This window comes from Camelus bactrianus, chromosome 26, assembly GCF_048773025.1.
Source record: "Camelus bactrianus isolate YW-2024 breed Bactrian camel chromosome 26, ASM4877302v1, whole genome shotgun sequence".
Lineage (NCBI taxonomy): Eukaryota > Metazoa > Chordata > Mammalia > Artiodactyla > Camelidae > Camelus > Camelus bactrianus.
This window is the reverse complement of record NC_133564.1, coordinates 19,803,495-19,829,887: the sequence shown is the minus strand read 5'-3', so window position 1 is coordinate 19,829,887 and position 26,393 is coordinate 19,803,495. Positions and strand designations below refer to the sequence as shown.

At 41.8% G+C, this 26,393-nt stretch overlaps 1 protein-coding gene and 1 non-coding gene across 9 annotated transcripts in view; both read right to left on the bottom strand.

Annotated features, from left to right (window-relative positions):
* MTUS1 (microtubule associated scaffold protein 1) overlaps positions 1–26,393 on the bottom strand; it is a 149,350-nt gene that overhangs the window by 81,031 nt on the left and 41,926 nt on the right. For 7 of the 8 annotated variants that reach the window (XM_010953262.3, XM_074353485.1, XM_074353490.1 and 4 more), the window contains 2 exons: positions 12,261–14,496; positions 7,318–7,513 (listed from right to left, as the gene is read on the bottom strand). In XM_010953262.3, the coding sequence (XP_010951564.2) occupies positions 7,318–7,513; positions 12,261–14,342 (2,278 nt within the window). In that variant the 5' untranslated portion in view covers positions 14,343–14,496. The remainder of the gene's footprint in view (positions 1–7,317; positions 7,514–12,260; positions 14,497–26,393) is intronic. The other variant, XM_074353488.1, reaches the window with a different exon arrangement.
* Positions 24,320–24,392, bottom strand: TRNAD-AUC (transfer RNA aspartic acid (anticodon AUC)). The gene has a single exon. It is a non-coding gene; the product is annotated as a tRNA-Asp (tRNA).

Genomic DNA, 26,393 nt, shown 5'->3' with positions numbered 1-26,393 from the left:
GGGCTGTGTCCAAACCTCTTCTCTTTGCTGATTGACAGAACACCAATGCCCTGCTTCCTAACTGCCCACCTGCCTTCCTCCGTACGGCCATGCCTCCTGCACTGACTCTGTCCTCCGTCTGAACTCTAACTGTTCCTTCATCTCTACTTCCTAGTGTGCCAGCCAAGTCCTGAAAAATACCTTAATCCGTATGTATCCTTCTTATCTTTTATTCTTGGGTCTCAGTGGCAAAATTTAACAGCAGAAAGCATGAACATAAAGCAAGACTGGCCCTTATGTATGTAAGGGCGTACCTCTATTATATGAGAGAATTACCTACATTATTGCAAGAAAGAATGAACAAACTTCGATATTTGTAATCTTACCCTCTTCTGAAATGCTACAGCTCTTTTCTATGGTATTAAAAGGACAGATGTGATGAGGGACAAACTGGCCATCTCCACACCCTGGCTGACACCTTGAGGGCAAGAATCATGTCTCATCCAGCTCACGATTCCTCAGGCTCTGGGGTATAACTTGCAGAATATACACCTTCAAACTGTCTAAGTGAACAGATCTTCCAAAACGCAGAATTTCTGTAACACTTCACATTTATATATTGCAAATGGTGATTTTAGTATTCTGCATTCTTGAATTAGCTAAGGCAATATTCCATTAGTAGGGTACCAGAAACTGGACTCTGCATAACCACCACCATTTGCTTAAATGCAAGAGAAAACTCAAAAGCTAAAGTCACAGCAGTACAGGTGAGCCACAACGGAAACAGCAAGTCTTAAGAGGGCAGTCATTTGACAGAGAAACAAGAACATCCCATAAAACAAGGTTCTCATGATGGCTTGAAACACAGAAGCACAGTGTTCGTGGGGATACTGTCAGTACCTGTTTCTGCAAGTATGTTCACAGCATGTTGCTGCTTCAGGGGCAGAGTAAACAAAAATAACTTCCTTATTCACGGGCCTGGGAACACGTGTCCCGAAACTGAGGGTGTAGTAAAGTCAAAGACTCGGGTTTTCCCAACTACCACAAAGACGGCGAAGAAGGGCCTTCATAGGTTCGTCCGCAGATCAGTCCGCGTGGTCGTGAACGGGCTCACCCGGCGATCACACCGAGCATCCTGACGCGAACAGAGCGCACGCGCGAGCCTCCTGCTCCGTAGAAGCCAAGGCTCACCAGCAGAGCTACCCTGGACCATCAGGTCACTGAGACTCAGAACTCAACGTTGTCTTCAGTTTGTTTCCCTTCCTAAGGCTACAAAAAAAAAAGCCAGTCAAGAAAATCTGCACAAGTTCACCTGAAAGAATTCACCTAACCTCAAAAAAATTAGACAGAAAATACAAAAGAGGAAGCTGCCCGCTATCCATAGGGCTCCTCTCAATCTTCATGCTTCGTCCCCACAATTTAACCTCTAAGTGGATCTGCATCTACACACTTCTGCACTCCTTTATTTCAAGGACCTACTTGCCGGTGCGCTGGACACCTTCTGATGCTTCCCTGGCCTGGCTGGCTGTCACCCTGTGGCTCTCAACCTCGTCCGCTCTTTGACCGCAGGCGTCCTGACCCTCTGCACACTGGTGCTGTCTTAAACCTCAAACACGCGCACGCCCCGGGAGCTGCCTTCTCAGGCTTTAGGCCCTTCGAATTCAACAACCCCCAAACAAAACCCATCATTCTCCTGACTATTCCGCATGTCACTTCATGGCCACCTGGACAAGAAAGCCAAGGAGACACTGGGGACTGCTCACCAATGGAGCTCACCAGGCCCTCTTCCTCCAAAGCATATTTAATATACTCACTCTGCTTTCTCCCCAAAAGCACGTGACTCTCACACATTTGTGCCTAGATGATTAGGGCTGATCTGCTTCAACCTTCCTCAGGGCTCCCCTGTCGCTTGGCCCGACACACGGTCTGCTTGGAGCATGGTGCCCTGATGTCCCCCAACATGCTGTGCCCTGCAAACCTCTACCATTTGCACCCTGGGGAATGCCAGCCACCTCCCTTGCCTGGCAAAGCCCCACAGGCACATTCCAAGGCCAGTTCAATGTCACCACTGTTCCCCAGTCTTCCCTCGGGCTAGGTTAGTGGTGTTCCCTTTACTGTGGCCACAAAGTACTTCACACAAGTTTCCATTCAAGTCCAGCCAGACAGCATTTTTAAACACCTGTTGTGTAATAGGTACACTGTGCTGAGCACTGGAAAATATAAAAATAACTAAGACCTGGACTCTACCCTTATGGAGCTCACAGACATGTAAGAAAGTAATTATAGCACAGTGTAATAAATGCAAAGTACCACCGAGAACAGGACAGTTCGGCTGGGCGCTGAAGAATGAAGAGGCTGCATTCAAAGGATTTTCTGAAATGCCCCTTTTCACCTCATCCTCCAACCAATGAGCTCATTAAAAGGGCAAATTAATCATGTTAATATTCTCTGAATCTAGTGAACCGCCCAGCACACAGTAGGCACTCAGAACATTTCTTGAATGGATAAGTCAGACTGCAGAGTCACACACTAGCAGAGTTTAAGAGTCAGTCCATGAAGCAGTCTTCTCCAGAACTGCTTGCCAAGTGAGCAGAATTCTATGGAGTGCCTGCAAAATGATCAAGAATTCACAAGGAAGAAAAGAGAAGATGCTTGTCTCCTGGTACCACAAGGCCCTACTTGGTTGGCCTCATCCCCACTTCCTGCCCCACCGCACACACACATGACCTCACCCTGATCTTTGCACCTGCTGTTCCCTCCGCCTGGAAAGTCCTTCCCTCTGATAGCCCAGTGCTTCCCTCCTTCTTCTCTGACAGGGGTTGGCTCTAAAGTGTCACTCTGTGTAAAGATCTGACTCCCTTCCCTGCTTGGCTTTTCTCTTCGGCACTGACCATCATACACACTAAACATATGATCTCCCTTGTGTTGTAAGTGAGCGAGGGTGTAAGTGTGTCAGAAGGACTGAGTATGTGACGGACAGGAGGCTTCGAGGCTAGACCGCCTGGCCTGAGTCCTGTCTCCGCCAATTACTAACTTGTAACTTTGGACAAGCTGCTTAAGCTTTCAAAACCTCAAAATCCCCATTTGTAGGATGGGAAAAATCATAGTATGTGTACCTCATGAGTTGTGAGGATTAAATGAAATTATGGATTTAGAAAGCTTGGAACAGCTTTCATTAGCGCTCAGAACACCTTACTACTATTATTTTTAAGGCAAGAAACCTTGAGATACATTCTTTAAAAAGTGGTTTAATTACATATAAAGACAGAAACATCTTTAAGCAACATACTAAAGTTCGCTTTTGGAATACAGGTGATCATTTCTGGCTTTTAATAATTAACTTCTGCAAATCTGAATACATTTCTAATACTTGCCTAGAAAAGGCCAAAATGATATAAAAGTAAATTGAAAAGATTTTAAATTCCCTTTAACACTACATAAACAAGAAACCAGTTTTCAAAAGCAACTGGGCAAGAAAGAAGAGAAACCTACAAAGGCAGGCGAGTCACTACAGGTCTGGGGTGTACTCCTGGTCTGCGAGGAATTTATTTCATTAACCCACAGTAAACCGAATTAAAACAAAGATTTTCCCTTTTGAAATGGTCTTTAGTTTTCTTCTGGAGAAAGAGAAACAACATCTTTCATGAGGCCTTTCTTCAGGTTCCTTATGATCACACAGGCCCCTGAACATTCTTTTCCTCCAAATCCTAAAGCACTTAAGGACCTTTTCCACACCCCTTACAGATCCCTCTGTGTCGCTCTGTGGTTGCTGCAAGATCCTGCGTTTGGCACCCCCACCCCTCGGGTAGTTTCAAAGGCTGGGAGTATGTTCTGTTCTATTTCCGTAACCCTGCCCGGCTCAGGCTGCTCACTGGCAGGGCACTTACGTGTGTGCACGAAGGAAATGAAGGAACACACCCATTTACAACCTAAAACCTGCTAAGAACTGGCGTTACCGCTCAAAGAGAGTGGCAAGCAGTCTGTGAAGGTGCCTGAGTAGCTCTCTGAGTATTTCCTCAGCAGTTATTCACTCAGCTGCATTAATTTGCAATAAGCATGTAAAATCATGAAGCTTTACATCATGGTAAAGTGATATAGAACGTTAAGCCAAGGGCCTTAACGCCACATTTTCTAAACCATTCAGCTGAGCAAAGAATTTAAACATCCTTTATTAAAATTAAAAATTCACTTTTCAAAACTCGTGGTCAGACTAATAGTGTTTCTTTAGACTAACAATGTGAAAGGGCAGAGCGTGGAGCCCAGAGCCCTGTCACCTGGTCTGCATCTACCTCGGCCACTTTCTAGCTGCATAACCTGGACAAATGACGTAACTTCTCTGTGAGGGCTTCCTCAACTGTAAAATGCGGAAAAGCCTCACAGAACTATTGTGAGGATTAAGTGAACTGACCGATGAAATGATAAAGACAGAGCCTGGAACCTGTAAACATTTAATAAGTGTGAGCTGTTATCACTGGTGTTACAATTATTACTCGAAACAGTTTTCCTTGCTTACCTTATTTAATTGAGTGGTTAAAACACATACATACTCCAAAGAAGCAGAGATAGTTTGCATATGGTATGTTATAATCCCTTACAATCTGGTTTTATCTAAATTTCCAGATTCTTACTTTTTAGTTTCCAGTTTTAATGAGATACCACTGACACACATCACTGTATACATTTAAGCATAATAGTTTGACTTACATGTTTTGTGAAGTGATGACCACAGCAAGTTTAGGTAGCGTCCACCACCTCATATACACGAAACTGAAAAAACCTTTTTTTTTTCCTTGTAATGAGATTCACTCTTAGGATATACTCCCTTAATAACTTTTCTATGTATCACGCAGCCGTGTTAACTACAGTCACATGCTGTATATTCCAGTGTCTAGACTTTGACAGATGAAATGGAAAAGTTCCACTGGGTTTAATTATAATTCTCATACTCATTTTACAGCTTCAAGAAAAAGGCTATTTCAACCCCAGGTCTGGTTTTCTACTTAGTTCTCTGAAAAGATTTATTGAAAACCCCAAATTGGCTGGAACATTCCTGCTGGTTACCTTTCAGTAGAGTAACTATGTATGTGTACAGAGGATGTCCATTTGGTTTCAATTTTCTGAGACACAAACGCTTCATTGTACAGTAAATGGTAACACGCTGTCCATGATCCAAAGGCACATTGTTTTTTGCTTCTTGATTTTCTGTTCTACTTTTAACTCTGTGGTGATTAAGTTTCCTGTCCCCCACAACCAACGCCTCTCAATTTATTGTGAGCATGCAAACAAGTTAGTTGCTATTAATTTTTTAAAAACATAGCATAGCATAATCCAGTGAGTCCGCCAACCATTAAAATGAAAAAAAAAAAAAAAAAAAAAAAACTCAAGTGCAAATCCAGAAAATTTCTGGTTACACTATTTTTTTTTCCATTTATATATGGAAAACCACCAGGTTAAATATAATTCAGTTTTTAACTTGGATTGGAAACTCTGAATGCGTGACTTAGAGCTTATTTACACAGGTTCATAGAAGCTCAATAAATTTCCTGTCTTCAGTAAGACTAAGCAGACCTACTTTTCTCTCTTTAAGGCACTGCATTCTGTAGCATACAGAGAAGGGACTTTAAAACTGTGTCACTCCTTGGTGGGATCGCCTACATAAAAGAATCCCATCTTTTAAAATACATCCTGGGCACTGGCCTCATTTCGTAAAAGGGTGCGCGCCTCAGCTTTTCTGGGATTTGAGCACCATGTGGTCCACAAAATCACACCAGTAGCAGCCACTACTCAGAAGATGAGGTGAGCTTCAAACTGCCCCTTAGAAAGCTAAGGGCTGCCAAAGCTGACAGGGCTGCCCCCCCTCAAACCCTCACACTTCACAGAAGCCCAGGGAGGATGAACGACTTGCATAGGTAGCTCCCTGGCACCCCGGCTGCACTAGAAACCAGGGCTCCTCTCAACCAGCCAGCTTGCCAGTGGCCACGGCCCTGCGAGCCCCCAGGTCCCAGGAGCTGCGGACACGGAGCAGGAAGAGGCGCCTCATCCATCGGAAAGTCCCCGAGTGGCAGCATCAGTAAGAACCAGAGTTTTTATCTCACTTGTGCCTCCGCTCCCCAAACTGCGGCGACTTCCCAAATAAAGACTGCTGCTTCTCTCAACGTCTTTAGCACCTCTCCTCTTCCTCCCAAAGGATGAACGCTTCAAGCTGACAAATTCCGCTTTCCCACTCCGCTCCTCGGGGGACAGAAATGGGAAGGCGTGCAGATCCCTCCTCCTCCAGCCACACCTCTTCCTGGGCTTGCTCCTCAGGACCCTCAAGACCTGACGCACGAGGCCTGACCCTAAATAAGTCACCCTTAAAACACATCTGCATGCTATGAGCTTCTCACCAGGGAGCTTCGTGATCGAAAATACTAAGGTGTAGACCAGTAAAGAGGTTCCCCTGGGATTTAGCTGGGTTTGTTAGTTTCTGCAAAATGTTCTCACATGTGCGGAAACATAACTCTTGAGGCACCTTTCCCCCCAGACCATTCAATAGCAGTCACTATTTTTATAAGGGAACCTACTTCTAAATCTATCTGACATGCCTTTAATTTGCTCAGCCTTGTACCTGCTAACATGAGGGTGTTCCCTGCAGAGTGTTCTCAGTCATCGGAAATGGCCAGCAGGCGTTCTGTCTTAGTCCCTGTGAAATGGGCTGACCTTCCCATTTCCTGTCCTGATATGTAACAGAGAGGAATCTGAACCTCTGCCAAACTTCAGAAGACACTGAACAGCTACTCTGGAAGCTCTCGAATTTATAAACCTAATATGACTTCATTACTTCTAATATACAAACCAACATAAATAAAAGTTCCTATTAGAAAAGTTTAACTTTTTAGTCGCCCTTCTATTGCTGAAAATTCGTAATACATCTTTCAGTAAAATTCAAGAAAAAACTAGTCTTCATACGTGATGAGGGCACATTATGAAACTAGTGTATAACACCAGAATAATTAAGCACTTAATCACTGGTAAAACATTTAAAAATGACATAACGTGTATATATACCAGATGTGTATTTATATGCACATGCTTCTGGATAGACTTTAAATTGGTTTATGCACACATCTTTCTCCTCAATCAGCCTTTTCATGGTTCAAGGACAGGGCTCTGTCTCTGACTTCTTTGTCTATCTTCCCTCTGCAGGGTGCTGGCCCACAAAAGGCTAAATGCTTTAGTGACATAATGCGTTAGTGTTCTGTCATCAAAATCTGCCATTCTGCTTCCTGATAGAACAAATTTTACATTCGAGTAATTCATAAGCTGCTCTAAAGCACAGCTGAATTATTTGATTCTTACCAGAACTGGACACCCGCCTGATCCTCTGGGGAGATACGGCTCGATCAGAGTTGAGATTTCTGTTGTCACTGCTCCGCCTCAAACAGGAAACAGAAGACCCCACTTTGGCTTTTGGACCAGGTGTTTTCCTCAAAATGGAGGCGCTGGGCTTGGCTATATTCCTCCCAGAGGTGGTGGCAGTTTTTGAAGCAGAACCCTGTGGGAAAAATAGTTCAGATTTCAGTCCAGATCACACCTTCCCCACACCGCTTCCTGGTGGGGTCAGATATGTGAAAGAAACAACGTCTGTCTAAGCAGATACACCACATGGAGATTTAATGCTCATTTTCACGATGAAGACATTTAAACTCTTCATAGTTTACTCTTCGATTCATCAAGATCTGCCTTTTTGTCCCCATCAGGGAACCTGTTCCACAAGTTAAACTCAAGCTACGGCTCTCAGCCCTTTTCCTGGAGGTCCTCTCTGTGGTCTCCAGCGCCGATGTCTCCATCTTTCTTTGGTGTCTCCATCAGAGCTCTGTCCTGGTACTCCTTCCATCTGTCCGATTATTCCTTCTCTAGACCCCATTCTTCTGTACTTTTAAATGCTGGTCATCGCAAGGGCTCTGTTCTCTTTCCTCACCACATACTCTCCCTAGATGGTCTTGCCCACTGTTTCAACCGCCACCCATACACTCTTGTATCCAAAGTCCTCATGTGCAAACCAGCACTCTCTCAGGTTTCCTATATATTTAGTGTCTTCCTTCATCTGCCCACAAAGCATCCTTCAGGCACCTCTACCCACGATGTTGACAACAATCATATTATTGCTGTTTTTACTGACAAACATATAGCCCTTACAGGATGAACAATACCACTCTGAGTTCGAAATGCACCTATCAACTCATTTAATCCTAATAACCCTACAAGGTTGATACTGTCATCGTATTTCATTTCACAGCAGGAGAACACAAAGCAGTGTCTAAAATCAAACTACTTTTACCCATCCATCTCAAAATTTACCTCTTCTCACATTTACCACCACATGCCCGGGCACCCACCTTACACAATGAAAGCTACTCCCAGGAGCTTCCTTTCTCACCTCCCAAACCCCTCCTGCTAGCATCCCCTCCCTTCTCCCTCCGCCTCAGTACAGGGGCATCGTTCCCCAGGTGCCTGGAACCATGTCCTGGTCTCACCAGCCCCCGGTCCATCAGCCACTCCACTGCTAAGGCAACCTCTCCAACGTCCACACTGGGCTCGGAGGCGTCCCTGTGTCTCCCAGATGTCGACTCTCCTGAACAAGGCACACCGAGCCCTTTTGGATGTGGCAGCCCTGCCACCCTCTTGTTCCTTACTGTCCGTGCTTCCGCACTCCCAGCTCCTGTCATACTCACTACCCGGAGTCTCCTAAATGAAAATATCTTCTCATGTTTCTCCCTCTTTGTACGTATTATTCCTTCCACCCAACACCCTTCCAATTCACAGCTGATCCTGAAGCTTCAGCTAATGAGTAACATGGCATCCCCCCGAGAAGCACCCCCTGACAAGGCTCCCCATGGGCACCGCCCTACTCTGATTGGGGCAGAGCAGTCTACACATGCTCTAACCTGGTGTTCAACAGGCCCCTTTTGCTGACCTTCTAACATGACCCCCCGCACTAGGCACTGGGTGTGGCCAGGGGCTGGGTCTGTCTATCCCAACAATCACCATCACACAGAGCACACAGTAGGCACCCAATAAATGTTCCCACTCTAGATGTAGCAAATGAGAGCCTGAGCCTTTCTCAAAGAACAAATTTCAACATGGTAAGCTATAATTTGTATTCTCCTGTTACATAAAGACAAACTGACCCTGCTGGAGACTAAGTAACTTGTCTGAGGTCACTCTGCCAGTGAATGGATGGAGCTACAATGTGAAACCACATCAAACTCCAACAGCCCGGCTCTTAACCTCTATGCTACACGCTCCCCACGAGCACCCTCATTTCTCAGCTCAGTAAGTCATAAGTGGGTAACTTCCAGCAGAGATACATAAAGCCCCATGCCGAACAGTTGCATTCATACATGAGATGATTTAAAAACTTACATAGGGCAATATCCTAAGAGAACACTGAAAACAACGCAAAATTGGCCAAGAAAGGCAGGTGACTGTACACAAACTAACACAGTTTAGGTTTTTTTTTTTCCACCATAAAACTGGCCAAAGTAATCTCCCAGAGAAAATCTTTTAAGAAGTAAACTAAGCTTTTAACCAACTTACAAAGTGAATCTTCAACAAATCAGACTTGCTCTGCCTTTCAGAGCCAACATTCCACAAAATTTTGAAACTCTGAAGCCTAAGGAGCAGAAAGGGCCAGGATTCAAGTCAGGGAACCTGAGTCTGAATCTCAACTTTACAGCCTACTAGCTGTGTGTTTTAAGTAACCTCTGTGAAGTTTTAAAATACAATGACAATGTATAAAACACTCGAACATTTCTGGGAAAATTAAATGACATAATAAACAGAAGACAGCTGAGCAAAGTGTTTGGCCCAGAGCAGGCAGCAAAAAAAAAAAAAAAAAAATCAATTTCCTTTTATAGAATTGACCATCCCCTTCACCTAACACACTATCACCAGTACAAACCTCTGTAATGGGCAGCTACACTCAACCTGCATCAAATTAAAATCGAATTATTCCTTCTCCCACAGGAGACCCTTCCTGCAGTTTCAGATAAACCCTGACCAACCTGCTGTGAGGTGGTGGACAACCTAAGGATTCAATCAACTCAAGGCCTAATGCAGGTCAAGACGAACAGAGCACGCTGCAAACACAGTCCTACAGCGGCATCTCATCCCAGACCCAGGGCACATTCAGAGGCGTCAGGTACTGCCGAAGTGACCAAGAAACCCAGGGGTCTGCGCGAAACATGCAGCAAACGCTCACTCACACCACCCTCCACAATAAGCACAAACCCTGTGGCTTGTGATGGTTTGCCCTGCCCCTCGCCCATGACACAGGGAGACGTGGAAGAGGTGAATGGTGAGATTAGAGGGGACTGCACAGAAAACATCATCATGGGAAAAGATGAGTTTTAAATACCAATCAATAAATAAAAGTGTCAGTGCTGAGAATGTGGAAATCCTAACTGCAAGGGTCCTAAGATGAAAAGTGCTTCCTCTCGGAGGGGTGGGTGCAGCTCAGTGGTAAAGTACATGCATAGCATGCATGAGGTCCTGGGTTCGATCCCCAGCATCTCCGTTAAAATAAATAAACCTAATTGCCCCCTCCTCCAAAAAAATAATAAAATGAAAAAAAAAAAAAAGGATCATCTCACTTCCTTTAAAAAATCTTTTTTAAAAAGTGCTTCCTCTCCAAGATGTACTGGGTTCCATTTCAACATAATTCTGTCACTTCACTTCAATATCACATCATGAGCCTTTGAAAAACAGGCCTTCACTCTGTGCATGGAAAATAGAAAGCTAAGACTTACTCAATGTATACATCAGAAAAGCTTATAATTTCAGAATTACATAACCACTTTATATTCAAGACAACTCTTAAAGAAACTTCATGCTAGTTTTTCTGGCAGTTGGAGATCAATACACAATAAAAGTCTCCCATAAGTCAAGGAGAAATAAATGTATTGTTTTCATGGATAATTATCTATAAACACCCAACTAAGAATGTTGCTTAGAATTACCAGAGGTTATAATTTAATTTAGCAAAATATCTAATTAAAAATTATATGAAAAGAACTTCCTAAGTTTGACTTCGAAAGAACTTAAAAATAAAAATCTGAGTTTTGAAATAAAGGGCAGCCTCAGTAGTTCAGATATCCCTGTGGGGTACCATTCTTCCTAAAAAGGAGATTTATTACAAAAGTCAAAGCGTCTTGAAACTGATCTAGCTCAAGAACTATCTCCTTAAAGGACCTAACAATTCCCTATGCAGCCTGAAAGCACCTAAAAGAGCCCTGTAACACGTCACCAAACTCCGGATTTCCTTCCTCTCAGACCTGAGCCCTCCGCACAGAACACTCACACCTGCCTTCCGACCCAGGCGCCTACCTCCACTCTTGGCCCAGAGGACAGAAGCCCCAGGAGAGCCTATGAGAGGCTGAAAATGCATGTAAGTCTCCACTGCCCAAAACAGGGCTGGGGACGAACACACGGAGCCCAGGAGTAACCTGCCACATGTTTCTAAAACTCACGCTGTTGTCAAAAATGTATGCATGTTTCAAGAAAAACAATCTTTGAACTGCACGTGAATTCTTGCTGAAATGGAATCCCCCAATATCTGACAGATGCTGTAGAGAACATGCTGCTTTTTGTATATACATGAAGAGAATGAGTTTTGTTTATTTTAGTACCAGGAAATCAGTACGTCAGGGCTCCGAGAGAACTTACACATCCGCTAGTCCAATCTTTCACGTCTAGGTCTCAAAAAGTCACTTGCCCAAGGTCACACTAGCCGATCAGAGGCAGAACCCAGAACGCTCCTGTTCACAGGAGAGGGCTCCACATCTCCCAGCAGCTTCCTCAACGAGACACTAGGAGTTATTTTTAGGTTAATACTGTTTACCAGCACTCCCTAGCAATTTTTTAAATGTGGTTCAACACATTCGAGTTCATAAACAACAGGGTTTTCTCCCACAGAAATAAAACATAATAAGGTATTTAACTTCAAATAACTAATTACACTAAAATATTAACTTGTTCTTTTAGCTTACTAGTAAAAGCAACATTGCTACTCAGTACAAAGGGTTTTTTTTTTCCCAATATGCAGGTTTCCTATATTGTAACCAATGAACATTCTAAAATGTACTGGCTGACAAGACAAAGAACTACTGAATAACATATCACTACCTGAAGGCAGATCTACACAGCAAGTTCAGCAATATTACTATTATTGGATCACCAATTGCTAATACGTCTCTCCATTTCCACCACCACTCCCTGAAGCAGGCAACAATTTCACTTACCAAAAACAGAGAACTGTAGTCAAAGGTCTCATTCATAATCTCCTTTTTCAGCTCTTGTTTGCCCGCCAGTGTCTCATTTTGTTTTTCACCCTTCTTTTCAGGGCTAATTCTCTCAATGTTGGAAGGACAGGTCATTTCCAAACATTCCGTGTTTTCCATTTTAGCAGGGAGTTCACCTTGGATCTTTTGAAAAAACTCAGCCACGGACCCAGTCTCACATGCCGAATTAGACGAACTTGCTTTGTCAACATCCTCCTGATTCGATTTCATGGCAGACGTTGTTCTTGGAACCTTGTGTGAAGCATTTTTAGAATGAGTTGTAACATGCACAGCCTGGCTCGTGACGAGTTTATTAAAGTGCTGCTTATGTGTTTTGTTAATTAGGATTTCTGCTTTTGTGTCGGCATTCAACTCAGATGTTGGTGTTTTGTTCAAAGTTGTCAACTGTCTTGTGGAGGCCGCTGCCAGGGGTGGTGAGGCGCTGGTTAACTGAGGTCTGGGTGCAGCCTTCGACAGAGCAGGGTCCTTGGACGGCAACACTGGTCTGGAGATCACTTTTGCTTTGACATTCTTGAAGTTTGGTCTTGGGTAACTTATAATTTCACTTTTTCTAACTCTGCTACCTAGAGGGGTATTCATTTTGGTTGTTGATTTTCCTAGATTGGGTTTAGACATGTTCATAGGTGCCCCCTTCAAGTTCGATAAATTTCTAAGCTCTCGATGACTCTTCTGCGCTTTACTACATTTCTCCGTCGCTTCAATAGGTGAAATAGAAAAGGTGGCATTTGTGGGCTCCAGGATTGGCGTGGACATGCAAGCTACGTTGTTTGTACTAAAGATCATGTCATCTGCATCCCAAGTCAGGTCAAGTGATGAAGCCATCCTTTCTCCTGGCGGGCTATTCACTATCAATTCTATGGTACGATTTTGGGTTCCCAAATCCTTTTCATTGTTGGCAATTGATGTGTCTTTAGCCACAGTGACTTGATGTTCAGGGTTCAGCACTTGGGTTTTACTGTTATCAAAAGCTGGCACCAGTAAAGGGCATTCATCATCTGTAAGACAAATGGACACTGTTTCTCTTAGATTTTGGCCCATTTCCTTTTGCCCACATGAGCTCTGTGAATGTGTCTCACTATTTGGTTCATCTCTAGATGAACAAAAGAACTCTTGTAATACAGACCCATTGGGAACATCCATGCCATCAGAAACTGGTGTCAGAGCTTGTACGTCCTTTTCTCTGACCAGTCTTTGCTGTGCCCCATCTGGGTACTCAATGGTGACCTTTCCCGAAGAACAGTGACACTGATTTCCAATATCTGGAACAACAGCATCAGTTTGCATCAGCACATCCGAAAATGCTGCGTTGGTTGTGTCTTGGGGCTCTGATGCTGCAGCTTGAGGGTTTTCAAAGCTGTCTCTGTCATCACTCATTTCTCTCTCAAGGGAAGATGTAAGAACGGAGCAAGATAAAGACGTCCTTCCACCTTTCACGCCAGTTGGTTGCAGGCTTACAGTGGTCTGCAAAGACTGACACTCTCCGACGGTGTGATGCGTTATAAAGGTACAGTTAACGTTATCCACCTTCATGTCAAATGTTTGGTTTAGCTCCAAGGCAGTAGGGCTGTCTGTATAGTTCAAATCATCATCAGTAGGTTTCCACACAAAAGGTAGAGATGTCTCAACATCCTGGTCCTGAAATGATTCTAGGGAATGACCATTGTTATGCAAATACTTGGGTTCCTCTGTATTTACAACATGCGCAAAAGACTGACATGTGGAATCCTTATGCATGTCGAACACCTCCTTTCTAATGAGATCACTTGAAGACTTTTGGTGATCAAGTACTTCAACACACTGAGGGTTTAAAGAAATATTTTCACCAACGTCCACAGCAGAGTTGGTTTCATAATCAACCACCATGTCATCTGGCTTGGCAGAATTCCAACTCACATTAGTGGTTGAAGAGTTTTGTGTAGGTGGTGATTTTTGGTTATATGCATGTGTGTTTCCATCTTTTTCACTGATAAATAAGGACTGCAGATCATCTTCTGTCTTGTCATCTGAATTATCATCATTCATCCTGAATATTAACTTTAAACCTCTGCCATTTTATTTCTTCTCTGAATCCTTTCAAATGAGAGGGAGGGAAAATTTGTCCATCTCCTAAATTTTTTAGTACAGTTGAAAGTTCCTCAGTCTAAGAGGCTTTGAAATTGAAATGATTTGTTGTTCCCTGGAAGAAATAAAATGTTTTGCTCAAGTAAATACTAGAAAAATTAACAAGTCATCACTTAATCAACTTCAACCGCTTTATTGGTACATTTAGAACCTACAACTATGGATATGGGTAATTAAGACATTAGCTAAAGAATCATCCTCTTTTTAAACATACTTTTTCATTTGACGGAATGGGCAGAATGGAAGACAGAGACACTGCTAAAACTGCCCCCTCCCATCTGAGATGCCTCCTCCCTTACTTGCCAGAAGAGGGAAGGAAGCTAAATCTGCCAGAAGCCTTCCCTTCTTTTTAGTTGACAGAGAGATCATTGGTCCTAATTTGCCTAGGACAGCCCCAGTTTATGCCTGCTGTCCCAGCATAATTAGAAATAATGCCCTTTTCTTCTTCAGAAGGGTCCCCTATTGTATCCGTGAGTGAGTACCAGACACATGGAGGGCAGGCACAGCAAATGAGCTAAAGATCAATGAAGATTTAGGGCACTAGCATTTTCTTTTCCTGTTTCCACCCACTATCTCAAACATACTTCATTTCAAAGGTGTTGATTCTTAACGTGCTACTCTGTTGGAAGTTCCTAAAAAAGTTAAACAGAGTTACTATATGACACAGCAATTCTACTCTCAGGTATCTACTCAAGAGAAATGAAAACATACATCTAAACAAAAACATGTACACAAATGTACGTGATTCTTACTAGAAGCATTATTCATAAAAGTCCAAAAATAGAAGCAACCCCAATGTCCATTAACTGGTAAATAGAAAAATGTTGTATACCCATACCACAGAATATATTTTTCAGCAAGACAAAGGAATTGAGTATTGATACATGCTACAAGATGGATACAATGTTACAACTTAAAAATATTATAGATACAAGAATATTATAAGCAAAAGTAAAAAATATATAAGTAAAAAGCCAGTCACAAAAAGACTACATATTATGTGATACTATTTACATTAAATGTCCAGAATATGTCAATCAACAGAGACAGAAAGGAGGTGAGTGGCTCTCTGGGGCTGAGAAGGGGCTGGAGGGAAGGGAATGAGGAATGACTGCTAACTGGAATGTGTTTGTTTTGAGGGTAATGAAAATGCTCTGAAGATTATGGTGATTGCTGCATAATGCTCTAAATATACTGAAACTACTCAACTGCACACTTCAAGAAAAATCATTGAAAACAACCCATGAAAGCTTTCAAATCCAAGGATTTTTGCAAATAACTAAAATTTTATTATGCTTTTATAGTTAAATTGGAGTGCTTTAACAAAAAGAAGACATATCCACAATATTTAAACTACAAATTTAGTTCTAAAGTCAAAATCAGAGCAGTTGAACAAAAATCATCAGCATGTGTTATTGATATATGTTGATATATTCATAAATCTCTACCTCCTATTAAAACCATCCAAGGTAACTAAATAGTTTTACCCCTAAGTGTCATCATAACTACTTACTTTCACAATTCGGGGTTAAATTCTTTAATTAGCTGCTGCTGACAAATTAGATACTTTTCACAAAATCAACCTCCTGAAGCACTGAGTTTAGTAGAGGACATCCCGCACCCAGGAACCAAGTACAAGCATACTTAGTTGTTGGTTTCCTAAGAACATAACAATCTCCAGTGAAGCCATTTAAATAGGAAAAAAAAAATCTAGAATTCGTTTAATGAATTTCAAAATGAAGGCTATGGAAGTTCCACAACAAAGCTGAACTTTCAACTGGGCCTCTTCTGAAAAAAAAAAAAAATGCAGATTGGTTCAGTAGGTCAGGGGAGAGCCTTAAGATTTCAGCATTTCTATCCGTCTCCCTGGTGATGCGGAGGCTTTTGGCCCATGGTCCATCCTTGGAGTGGCAAGGATGCAGCAGAGCACTGAGAAAGCGCTGCCCATCTAGCCAACCAGGTCAATCCAGTAACCGGACTGTCAGAGCCAGTTATTCTCACGCCCAGCTTCATAATTTGTTACTCAACTGGGAACAGACTTTCCTCACTTTTGAACCCTTATTAATTTAAGCTCTTGCACTTTCCTCTCAGACAGCTAATACCACCTCTATAGAAAGTAACTGGAAATTTGTTTATGGTCATGGAGAATTGCTTCTAAATCCCACTCAAGTTTACTCCTTCCATGTGGAGAGAGTTCAGTTAGTGCAATATTTCTGCCATTTTCTGTCCTTTTACTCATTCCATCCAGAAGCAAGAAAGTGATTTAAGAGGATTCTGAATATTTAGGAAGGACTAGGTGGGCAAGGACTAAGGTGAAGCGAGGGTGGCATTCGCCCCGGGCACTAAATTTAAGACAGACTCAGTAACAGTGCCCCGTGGAGCCCACTGGGGCCTGAGGAAAGGGGAAAGTCAGTAATACTGACCCTGTCTTTATTGTGAATGTTTCATATTTTGTTCAATGTGGATTTTTTTAAACATTTCTGATTTTTAAAAATAGTGCATTAAATATTATTTATCTTGATCACTGAAGGATTTCCGGCCTCACGCGCTTCAGACTAGTCCCAGCCCCGCTGTCCTCAGAGAACACGAGCTCTACTCTATTCCCCCGAAGGAACAGACACTGTCCCTGCAGCAGAGAGGGGTGGAGAGGGGGAGGGGGGCGGGGGTGAGGCCCACCCTGCTTCTACACTGTAGTAACCGGTGGGTAGGTGTCTCTCAAACGCAGTTCTGTCCGTCAAACTCACTTTCCTCTATAACCCATCTATCATTATAGATGAAATTCTATAATTATAGAGTTGGCAATTATAATTCATCTATAATAATCTATCCACCTTACTCTGTGTCTTATTTCTCAAATGATTGATAACCAGATAGAGGAGAAAGGCAAGAATAATGCCCAAGAGTCAACAGGCAATCCTGACCATGTGTTGGCCACACTCTGGACAGAGTCCTGGAGCCACAGCCCCTGGTAGCCAGGCATTTACCTTCAGTTGCTGGATCCGGGGAGATGCAAAAGAGTCCCCAGGAAAGGCTGCAGTGCCTGTGGCCACCCAAGGAAGCACATGGGGCTATGGGCCATGGCTTTTCACAAACTACTGCAGGAGAATGTCTGTACTTTAACCACCAGCTTAGCCACTCTGAACAGCAGTCTGGAAAAGGAGGTATTATTTACTGGGCCCTCTCAAAACTGGAAATATGTTACCCTAGGCAACAAACCATGTGGAATAAACAAAGGGTAAAGTGTGCAGGAGCAAAACACACAGTGGGCAACTGGGGCTTCTGCCATGGCTAAGGAGGACGGCACTGAGGTTCAAAGCATCGGTCAGCGGGTTGATCGCATTGGTAGTTTGTGGCCTCTATCCTGTAATCCAGCTCCCTTTTTCAGCTGGGATGTTGGTTTTACATAACACAGACTGGGCAAGAGGCTTTAAGCCTAAGACTATAGCTTCTTTTGACCTGAGTAAGAAACTCCAGCTCAAGGCAGCTGCACCCTTGGGTGAGTGGCTGTTTCCATGGAAGGAGGGCTGCACAGGTCTGCAGCCTGAAGAAGACAGGCCTGGGCTGCACATCTGACACAAAGCCACCTGGGCCTGGCACTCCTGGTTTCCACAATCCTCCCTATTGATTCTGAAATAAATTATCATATGATAAAGTTATCCTTTAGTATAAATCGTGCTAGCATTAGTTTACTTTTGAGCAAAATAAAAAGCCTAATTAATTGTGACTTTAGAGGCATTTTAAGAATAGTTGACACTGGGTGTCCACTTAGTGAATCTCTGTCAATAAGTTCAGATTTTGCATAGCTGTGGAAACCATAAAACCGGAAGTACATTCTATTAGCAAAAACAGATCTTATCAGTATCAGTCCAATTTTAAGGACAAGATCAGAAACTTAGCAACTGATGAGTAATTCAGTGCTCACAGAGTACCACATGCAAGTACACCCAGTACACAAGTAACCACCAACCTTGATTAGATTCTGAAGAAAAGGGAAAATGTATCAATCCCACCCATCCCAAAGGCCACATACTAGTTCCATCCCTTCACTGGGTCTCTTCCTACTGCTGTAGTCTTTCCTGGGCTCCTGTGCCTCCAAATGTCTATAACTATTAATCTTATAGCAGCCACTAGTAGGTGCTTACTGATTACTCATCCCACTCTTCTTCCCTGCTAGCAGAAACCTGAGTTTGTACAGGTGTCCACCTTGTCCCGTGTAACTTAGGGAAAGATGCCATCCTAGCTCAGGAGTAAATGCTGACTGGTCTAAGCCAGTCGTGGAGGTCCTGATTTTCCATGGAGTCTAGAAAAATCAGTAGATGACCTGAGTCTTTAAGATTTATTGTGTTTGCATTACTATATATAAAACAGATAAATAACAAAGACCTACTGTATGGCACAGGGAACTGTATTCAGTTTCCTGTAATAATGTATAGTGGAAGAGAATCTCAAAAGAAAAAATACTTACGTATAACTGAACTGCTTAACTGTATACCTGAAACTAACATGGTAAATCAACTACACTTCAATAAAAAAATTTTTAAAGTTAAAGAAAGAAGATTGTGTCTGCATGGTAACTAGATGTACTGTGGTGATCATCTTGAAATGTACAGAAAAACTGAATTGCTATGTTGTGTATCAGGAACTAACATAGCGTTGTAGGTCAATTATACTTCAAAAATAAACACATTCATAGAAAAGAGATCAGATGTGTGGTCACGTAGACACGAGGGTGGGCGTGGGGAGGAAGGAGGTTGGATGACTGGATGAAGGTGGTCAAAAGGTACAAACTTTCAGTTATAAGATAAAGTAGTACTAGGGATGTAATGTACAGCATGATAAACATAATTAATGCTGCAGCATGTAACATATGAAAGCTGCTGGGATTTACTCTCACTATGCTTGTACATCTTGAAATTATACAATGCTGCATGTAAACCATAACTCAATAAAAGAAAAAATAAAATAAATAAGATTTATTGTATTTGCAAGAATGTGTTTTAGCATCTCAGTTTAGAATTTCAATGGGTATAAATTTAACAATAACAGAAATCAAAAGAATAGACTCCTACTTAGGCTCAAAGTTTCAATAAAGTCTTTTTATTTGAAACTCACACACAGCTATGAAAGATTCAAATGCCAAATTTAACCCTATGGATGATGCTAGTTTAGGGAAAGCAATGGACACGCACTGTCACACAGAAGTGACACAGAGAGTTGTGACAAAAATGCCAATGAACACAACAGCCCTGCCAAGAATGTTTCATTCTGGAACTAAAAATGGACAGGAACACCTCTCCTTAGTCTCCCTAAAACACAAAGGTCACCCTTGCACATAAAGACTTACAACTTCAGTACAGCATGCTTACTCTTCTCCTCACTTGAGATCACTATCATCAATTTTTTAAAATATTTGTTCACTTGCATAGGAAAAAAATAAGAACAAGAAACAAACCAGAACATCAATACTACGTGACACTTTAATCACAAACCTCAGTATCTGAAGGCAGAAACGACTCATTAGAGTACAGGGAGGTCAAACAAGGTTGCGGAGAACACAGCACACGGTGCAAGGCGGGGCGGGCAGCAGAACCCCAGAATGACCCAGGTATTAGACACGCAAACAGCAGAAGGCGGAGAGAGGGGGGCCTTGAGACAGGGAGACCGCCTGTAATTCCCTGTAAGTACCCACTGAACACCTCCTCCCTCCAGGTACCTACCAACACCCTGCACATTTAGACAACTACCCCCAGACTCAGGAAACAGCTATAAAATCTCAGAAGAAATTGGTGAGACGCTCCAAATTTAGAGCTACCAGGCCACCACAAGAAGGCTGAGGGCGAGGCTTGGGGGTGCAAACAGGGAAATTTAGTGGAATTCTACATACTGGGTGGTGGGACTCCCTGTGCTTGGCCTCATGATAAGCTGATAATCACCAGGCTTATAGGCCCCAGGCAAATCATGAGAGGACTGCTCTTTGCAGAAACTAAATGAAGTCCAGAGCCAAGACCTATAGGCCCTGACAGTAGGGGTCTCACATAGCCCTGCTGCCCACTGGCTGGTAGATCCTGCCCCCAACACAGAGCTTTCCTTAGCTTTTCAGATGCTCAGCCTTAAACAGGAAGCCAAGCATCAACCCAATATTTGGGGACATTCTCTGACATAAAACAGAAAAGGAAAACAAATAAGAAAAAAAAATTCTCAGAGGAAATGGAGGAAATGCAGACAAAACAAAAATTAGAAAATCTATAATAGCCTGAAAGAAATTTCATATTCATGCAAAAACGTGCAATTTTTAAAAATACAAGCAAAAAATAAGAATGTTCAGAAAGTAGTGTGAAGGCCATAATTAAATTTTTTTAGAAGATTAAAGTTTAAGAAACTAGCTCAGTAATTTAAAGCAAAAGACACACATATACAAAGAAGAAGTGAAAAAGAAGAATTTTCTTTTTTAATTAAGGATTCATCCAGGTGACCCAGCATTCAACTTATACAGTTATCAGAAAAAAATTTCTGGTAAAAAACAGTCGAAGAAATAATACGAAACCTTCCTAGAGCTGACAGACAAGTCTCTAGACTGAAGCGGTGCACCGATTGTTCTACACAACAAATGAAGAAGATTTGACCCTTGTATGTCACTGCGAGGTTTAGAATATAGCTAGATTACAGTGACGAATAGCACCCAACATGCACAAAGAGCTGTGCTGAGAGCTTTCCATGACTTCTCATATAACCCACAAACGGCCGTTCAGAGGTACAAAGTACTATTATCCTCATTTTACACATGAGGAAACTGAGGCACATAGAGTGAAATACTCTGCCAGTTGCGTAGCTAGAAGGCAGAAATGCTAGGATGTCTGGTTTGAGGCCCATCTTTTAACAACTATGCTAAAAAAAAAAAAAAAAAACAGAGGCAAAGAAAGAAAAAAAAAGGACTTACAAAAGACCAGCCATTAGGACGACAGGCTTTATTGATACTCAAAGCTAGAAGACAATGAAGCAAATCTCTGCAAGAAAAGTATTTCAAACTCCAATTCCAATCCTGCCAAACCATGAATCGAACATGAGTGCAGATAAAGGCGTTCTTAGGCACGGAAAGCCTCCAACTTGCTGCTCCTACTTGCTTTCCTGGGCATCTACAAGAGGAGGAAAGCCACCAACATGAGGAATGAAACCAAGGAGGAGTATCATCTCGAAGACGGAGGCTCCAAGAGGAAGGAATCCCCGGGGATGCCTGGGTGAGGCTGAGCCCCTCACAGCAGCAGGAAGCAGGAGGTCCGACAAGGACGACTCTGGGGAAAACACAGAACTAGTCAACGCTGGAAAGTCTCAGCCAACTGAAAACCTGAACTGAGAGAAATCCGAGAGTGCTTTTGAAGGATGTGAGCTGTTTCTGCCAGATATTTTTTTTAAGTAAACAGAAAAAAATAGTTGTTCAATAAAGAAACATCATAATACGCCACTTGGATCACAGAAGTATTCACGTAGTCATATTTCGATTTAAAACATGGAACTAAATAAACAGTGAAGAGAAAAGACACATGACCGCCTCTGAGGACAGAGTGGGCTGCTCTCTTCTATAACCATTTTGCCACTACTTAACTTAAACTCTGAGCTATGATAAAAATGAAGGAATTATGGAAAAATATTATTTTGAACCTTGACTATCTATGTTGTTTTCTTCTTCCATTAAGAAAGTCTTACCAAATGAGGCTGGCTATCTTAGTTCCTTTTAAAACCCTCAACGGCTTAGCTCTTCTTGGGTTGGGCCTTTAGAGAAGCCCATGAGACTACAGACAGGGCTCCACTAAGAAACAAACTTGAGCTGTTCCTGAACCCAAAACTAGTGACTTTTTCAGCTGCTGCTCCATCCATCCTATTTGTCCTGCTTGGCTACTAGACCCGGCTTGCTTAAGCCAGTATTCATCCTTCAACATTTTCCTGCTAACTCTGGCCACTTTGAAGGATGCCTATGGACCATCAAGGTCAAATATCAAATTCTGCTGTTAAGTATATGTCAAAGCTAAGAGGCCTTCTTGTAAAATATGTCATCATATCAGAAACATTAAAAAGTGAAAGCATGTATCTTAGAAATGATGAAATACCGTAATTTATCAAGGCAAAGCTCAGGACTTCAAAGTCACTGACTCTCAGGGTTACAAGAAACCTCAGAAGTGATCTATGTAATCTTAACACTAATCCAACATTTAAATCCTCTTAGACTATAATCAACTAAATCTCCAGCCCTCCAGAGAATGGCACCACGTGCTAGGCAGTTCCTACTACCCCTGTCTAGACACACTCTGTCCAGAGTGCCTTACCAGAGGAAAGATGGGTGTACAACAGAGGTAATGAACAGCCCACAACAGAGAGATTCGCCTGCCTGGGGAAGTCAGGGGAAATTTCACGCAGAAATGGAAAGAGAGGCAATGCAGCCAGAAGGGACCCCACTAGCTCTGAAGTGTGAAGGGGCTGGGATGACTGGGAGGTGCTGGAAGGGTAAGAAGCTCAGAGTGGCCGAGGGAGGGTAAAGGGCAGCCGTCGGGTTCGCTCCAGAGTCTGGATTCTATTCTGGGAACTGCGGGAGTCTGCCAAAGCTGTCAAGATGGATGCTAACACTTTGGCTTAGCTGAAGGGTGGAAGACGTCCCAGTGAGGAAAGACCGACGGCAGGAAATTATTCGGATGGATCTGAACTAACACAACAGTGTTGAGATGGAAAGGAGACGAAAAGCCAGATGGAGCTTTAAAAGGTTCACCTCTGTGTTTTCTGCAGAGAGCTTGGCACGTAGTAACTGCCCAATGCATGACCATTGAAATAAACATTATTTTAAAAGACTCCTTCATTTATATTCATATTTTAAGATGGAAGCTACAGCCAATAGGATAGAAAATCTGCACAAATAATTACATACTAAGTAGGAGTTTTAAAATATTCTTTTTCTTCAAACTAATACGTGAGTTTAGGATACGAATTCTGGGCATACTAAGTGCTAAAAGGTTTTTTAACCATTCCAAGCAACAAAGAAAAGGGAGATTCAAAAAATGAATAAGAGATCTAGGTTAAAATGAATCACATATTAAGCACAGAGACATATTGTTTAACCACCAAAGAAAAGGAATTCACTTCTTCATAAAATATCCCAACTTTTAGAGTTTTTAAGTGAAAAAACTACTCAACAATAAACACTATCAGAGCAACTTTGTTTACGCCATGATAAAACAAAATGAGCTCAACAAAAACATATCACCCTCTTCCCCAACCCATGCCCAAAACCGTGTGATGTTTGTATTTAAGATATCTCTAAGACTCTACATTTCACTGGAGTACATTTATAGGAATAATCAAGTATTTCCAAGTGTCCTAAAAGGACCTTACAAAAAACCCCCCAGTTATAAGACCATCAGCAGGTAACAGGGAGTAGCACTGGACAGATGGCAACCAAAGTACTCAAAGCTGGTATAAAACACACAGCAAAAATAAAAGGAGCGTCCAAAGGAAAATAACCATTTTTTGCACTCATAAATAAAGATTAAATAATTAACAGATACTCCCTTTAAACCTCATAGTTAAATAATTTTAAACCTATGGTCACATCTTAATGAGAAGTGACAGTTAAAAAATCATTCCGTTACTAATACAATACAGTTGGCCTTTTCTATTCATGAGTTCTAAATCCATGGATGCAATCAACAGTAGATAAAAACCATTGGAGGAAATAAATTCCAGAAAGTTCCAAAAAAGCAAAACTTGAATGTGTTGCACAGCAGCAACTTTTTACATAGCATTAACATTCTATTTACAACTATTTACATACCACTTACTCTGTATTAGGTATTATACATAATCTAGGTTTTTTTTTTTAATTATTATTTCTTTAATGGAGGTACTAGGGATTGAACCCAGGACCTCCTGCATGATAAGCATGTGCTCTACCACTGAGCTATACCCACCCCCCGTATTATACATAATCTAGAGATGATTTAAAGTATATGGGAGGATGTGCATAGGTTATATCCAAATACTACACCATTTTATATAAGTAATTTAGCATCCACAGATTTTGGTATCTACAGGGGTCCTGGAACTAGTCGCCTCAGATACGGAGGGACCAACGCAAGTCAGTCATTTTTAGATAATTCACACTTGCAATTAAAAGCCTTTCAGGGGAGCAGAGAAATTGAGGCTCTGGCTGACTGGGACAAGGACGGCACCACTGAAGGGGAATCTGCTAGAAGATTCAACACAAAGCCCATTAATGACCTACTGAGGTTCAAGAATTCTGACCTTTGGACTTTATTCCAAAAAATACACTTTTACTCCAAGATTTTCTGACTTAAGAATTTCCAAAAGCCTCAAAACCAGCATGTGGAAGACCCCACACACTCACAAGCTCTTAAACTGCATTCCTGAAAGCTTAGGCAGGAATTCTACCAAGTGAAATGTTTTTAACACTTTCCTTTTACAAGTAACTGTGTTTCAGGACATCCTATACTCTTTACACGTATCACAAAACAGCATAAACAACAAAGTTGTGCTCCTGCTGTCCGCCTACCTTGTTACTAAGACAGCGTGAAAGTCAAATTGCCAGGTTAAACATGCTTAGAGCATTTTAAATCATAAACATGCCAGTAGTTCTAGGCTTCTTCCACCCCTCCCTCCCGCTCTGCCTCATTCACTAACTCTGTTCACTCACACACACACACACCCTCCTGATGCTACAACCAGAATCACAATGCAAAGTTGACCAAATAACCAAGGATCTAGGCACTTGAGATGATAGGGTAACTCAAGCATATATGGAATCATTTCCTACCACACTCTATGCTATTGTACATGTAACCATAAAGTGACCATGGTCAGTTGTGACAATATATATAAATTTCACATGTTGTCTAGTCAGAGGTTTTATATTTAACAACTTAAAAGCAAAACACAGCACCACACTAAACTCTTTTTCTTTCTAAAAAGTGGTCAGAGTATATTCACATTTGTTCATAATGCATAATCTTTGTGTTTCACACATTTGAGAATTTATCCTGAAATAGGAGTATTTCAAGACCAAATACCACAAAATGTAAGGAGATGAAAAGTATATATGACTTCAAAGGAATTTTAAAAAAAAGTATTCCCTTCGAAACGTAATTAACGCTAGCATTTTTGCTTAACTTAAATGCCCCAAATTGACTATGTCGAAGTAACTTACCTACATTTCTCAGAAATCAAAATCAACAGCTATCAATATAAGCAAGCGATGTCTTATTCAAGTTATTTGTCAAAAAAAAACCCCAAAAAACAAAAACCTGCTCCTGGTTGTACCTTAGGGATTGTTTTTTTCATACAGCAATGCAGAAACTTCAACTAAACTAAAAGAAATCCGAACACCAGACTGTACAATGAATCCTCTTAAGAGACCACAGTTATTCAAAGACCAGCTCAGCCTTGCAGCAGTAATACAGCTGAGCGTCATGACTTTATTTTTTTTTTCCCAAACCAAAGAATTTCCCTTGGAATCTCTGCCAACAAAACATCACAGACTTTTCTAAGTCTTCGAGGTGGAAAACTTGCACGCAGATGTGTCTTCGTTACACTGTACCTCACTTAACAGTAAAACTCAAAACAAAAATGAAATGTTCCGTAAAGTAAGTAACTTATGATACGGTCTATCCAGACCTTCTCTGAAAACAGGAGGGACTTTTGCTTGTCAGATTAAATCAGCATTCACTGTTGCTGGGTGACTGCTCCTGGATTAAAGGAACCAGAATACCCCAGTGACTTAGATAACAAAAAAGGAAAACAAAACAAAACAAAACAAAAAAAACCTGAAGCAAAGATGTTAAGCAAGCATCTACATCTAGGAAAACTCAGACTTAAGGTATAATCTTTATTATTCTATCTACTTTTATTTCTCATTTCCTATACTAATAAATTCTTAGGTGTTTCACATCCTTTAAA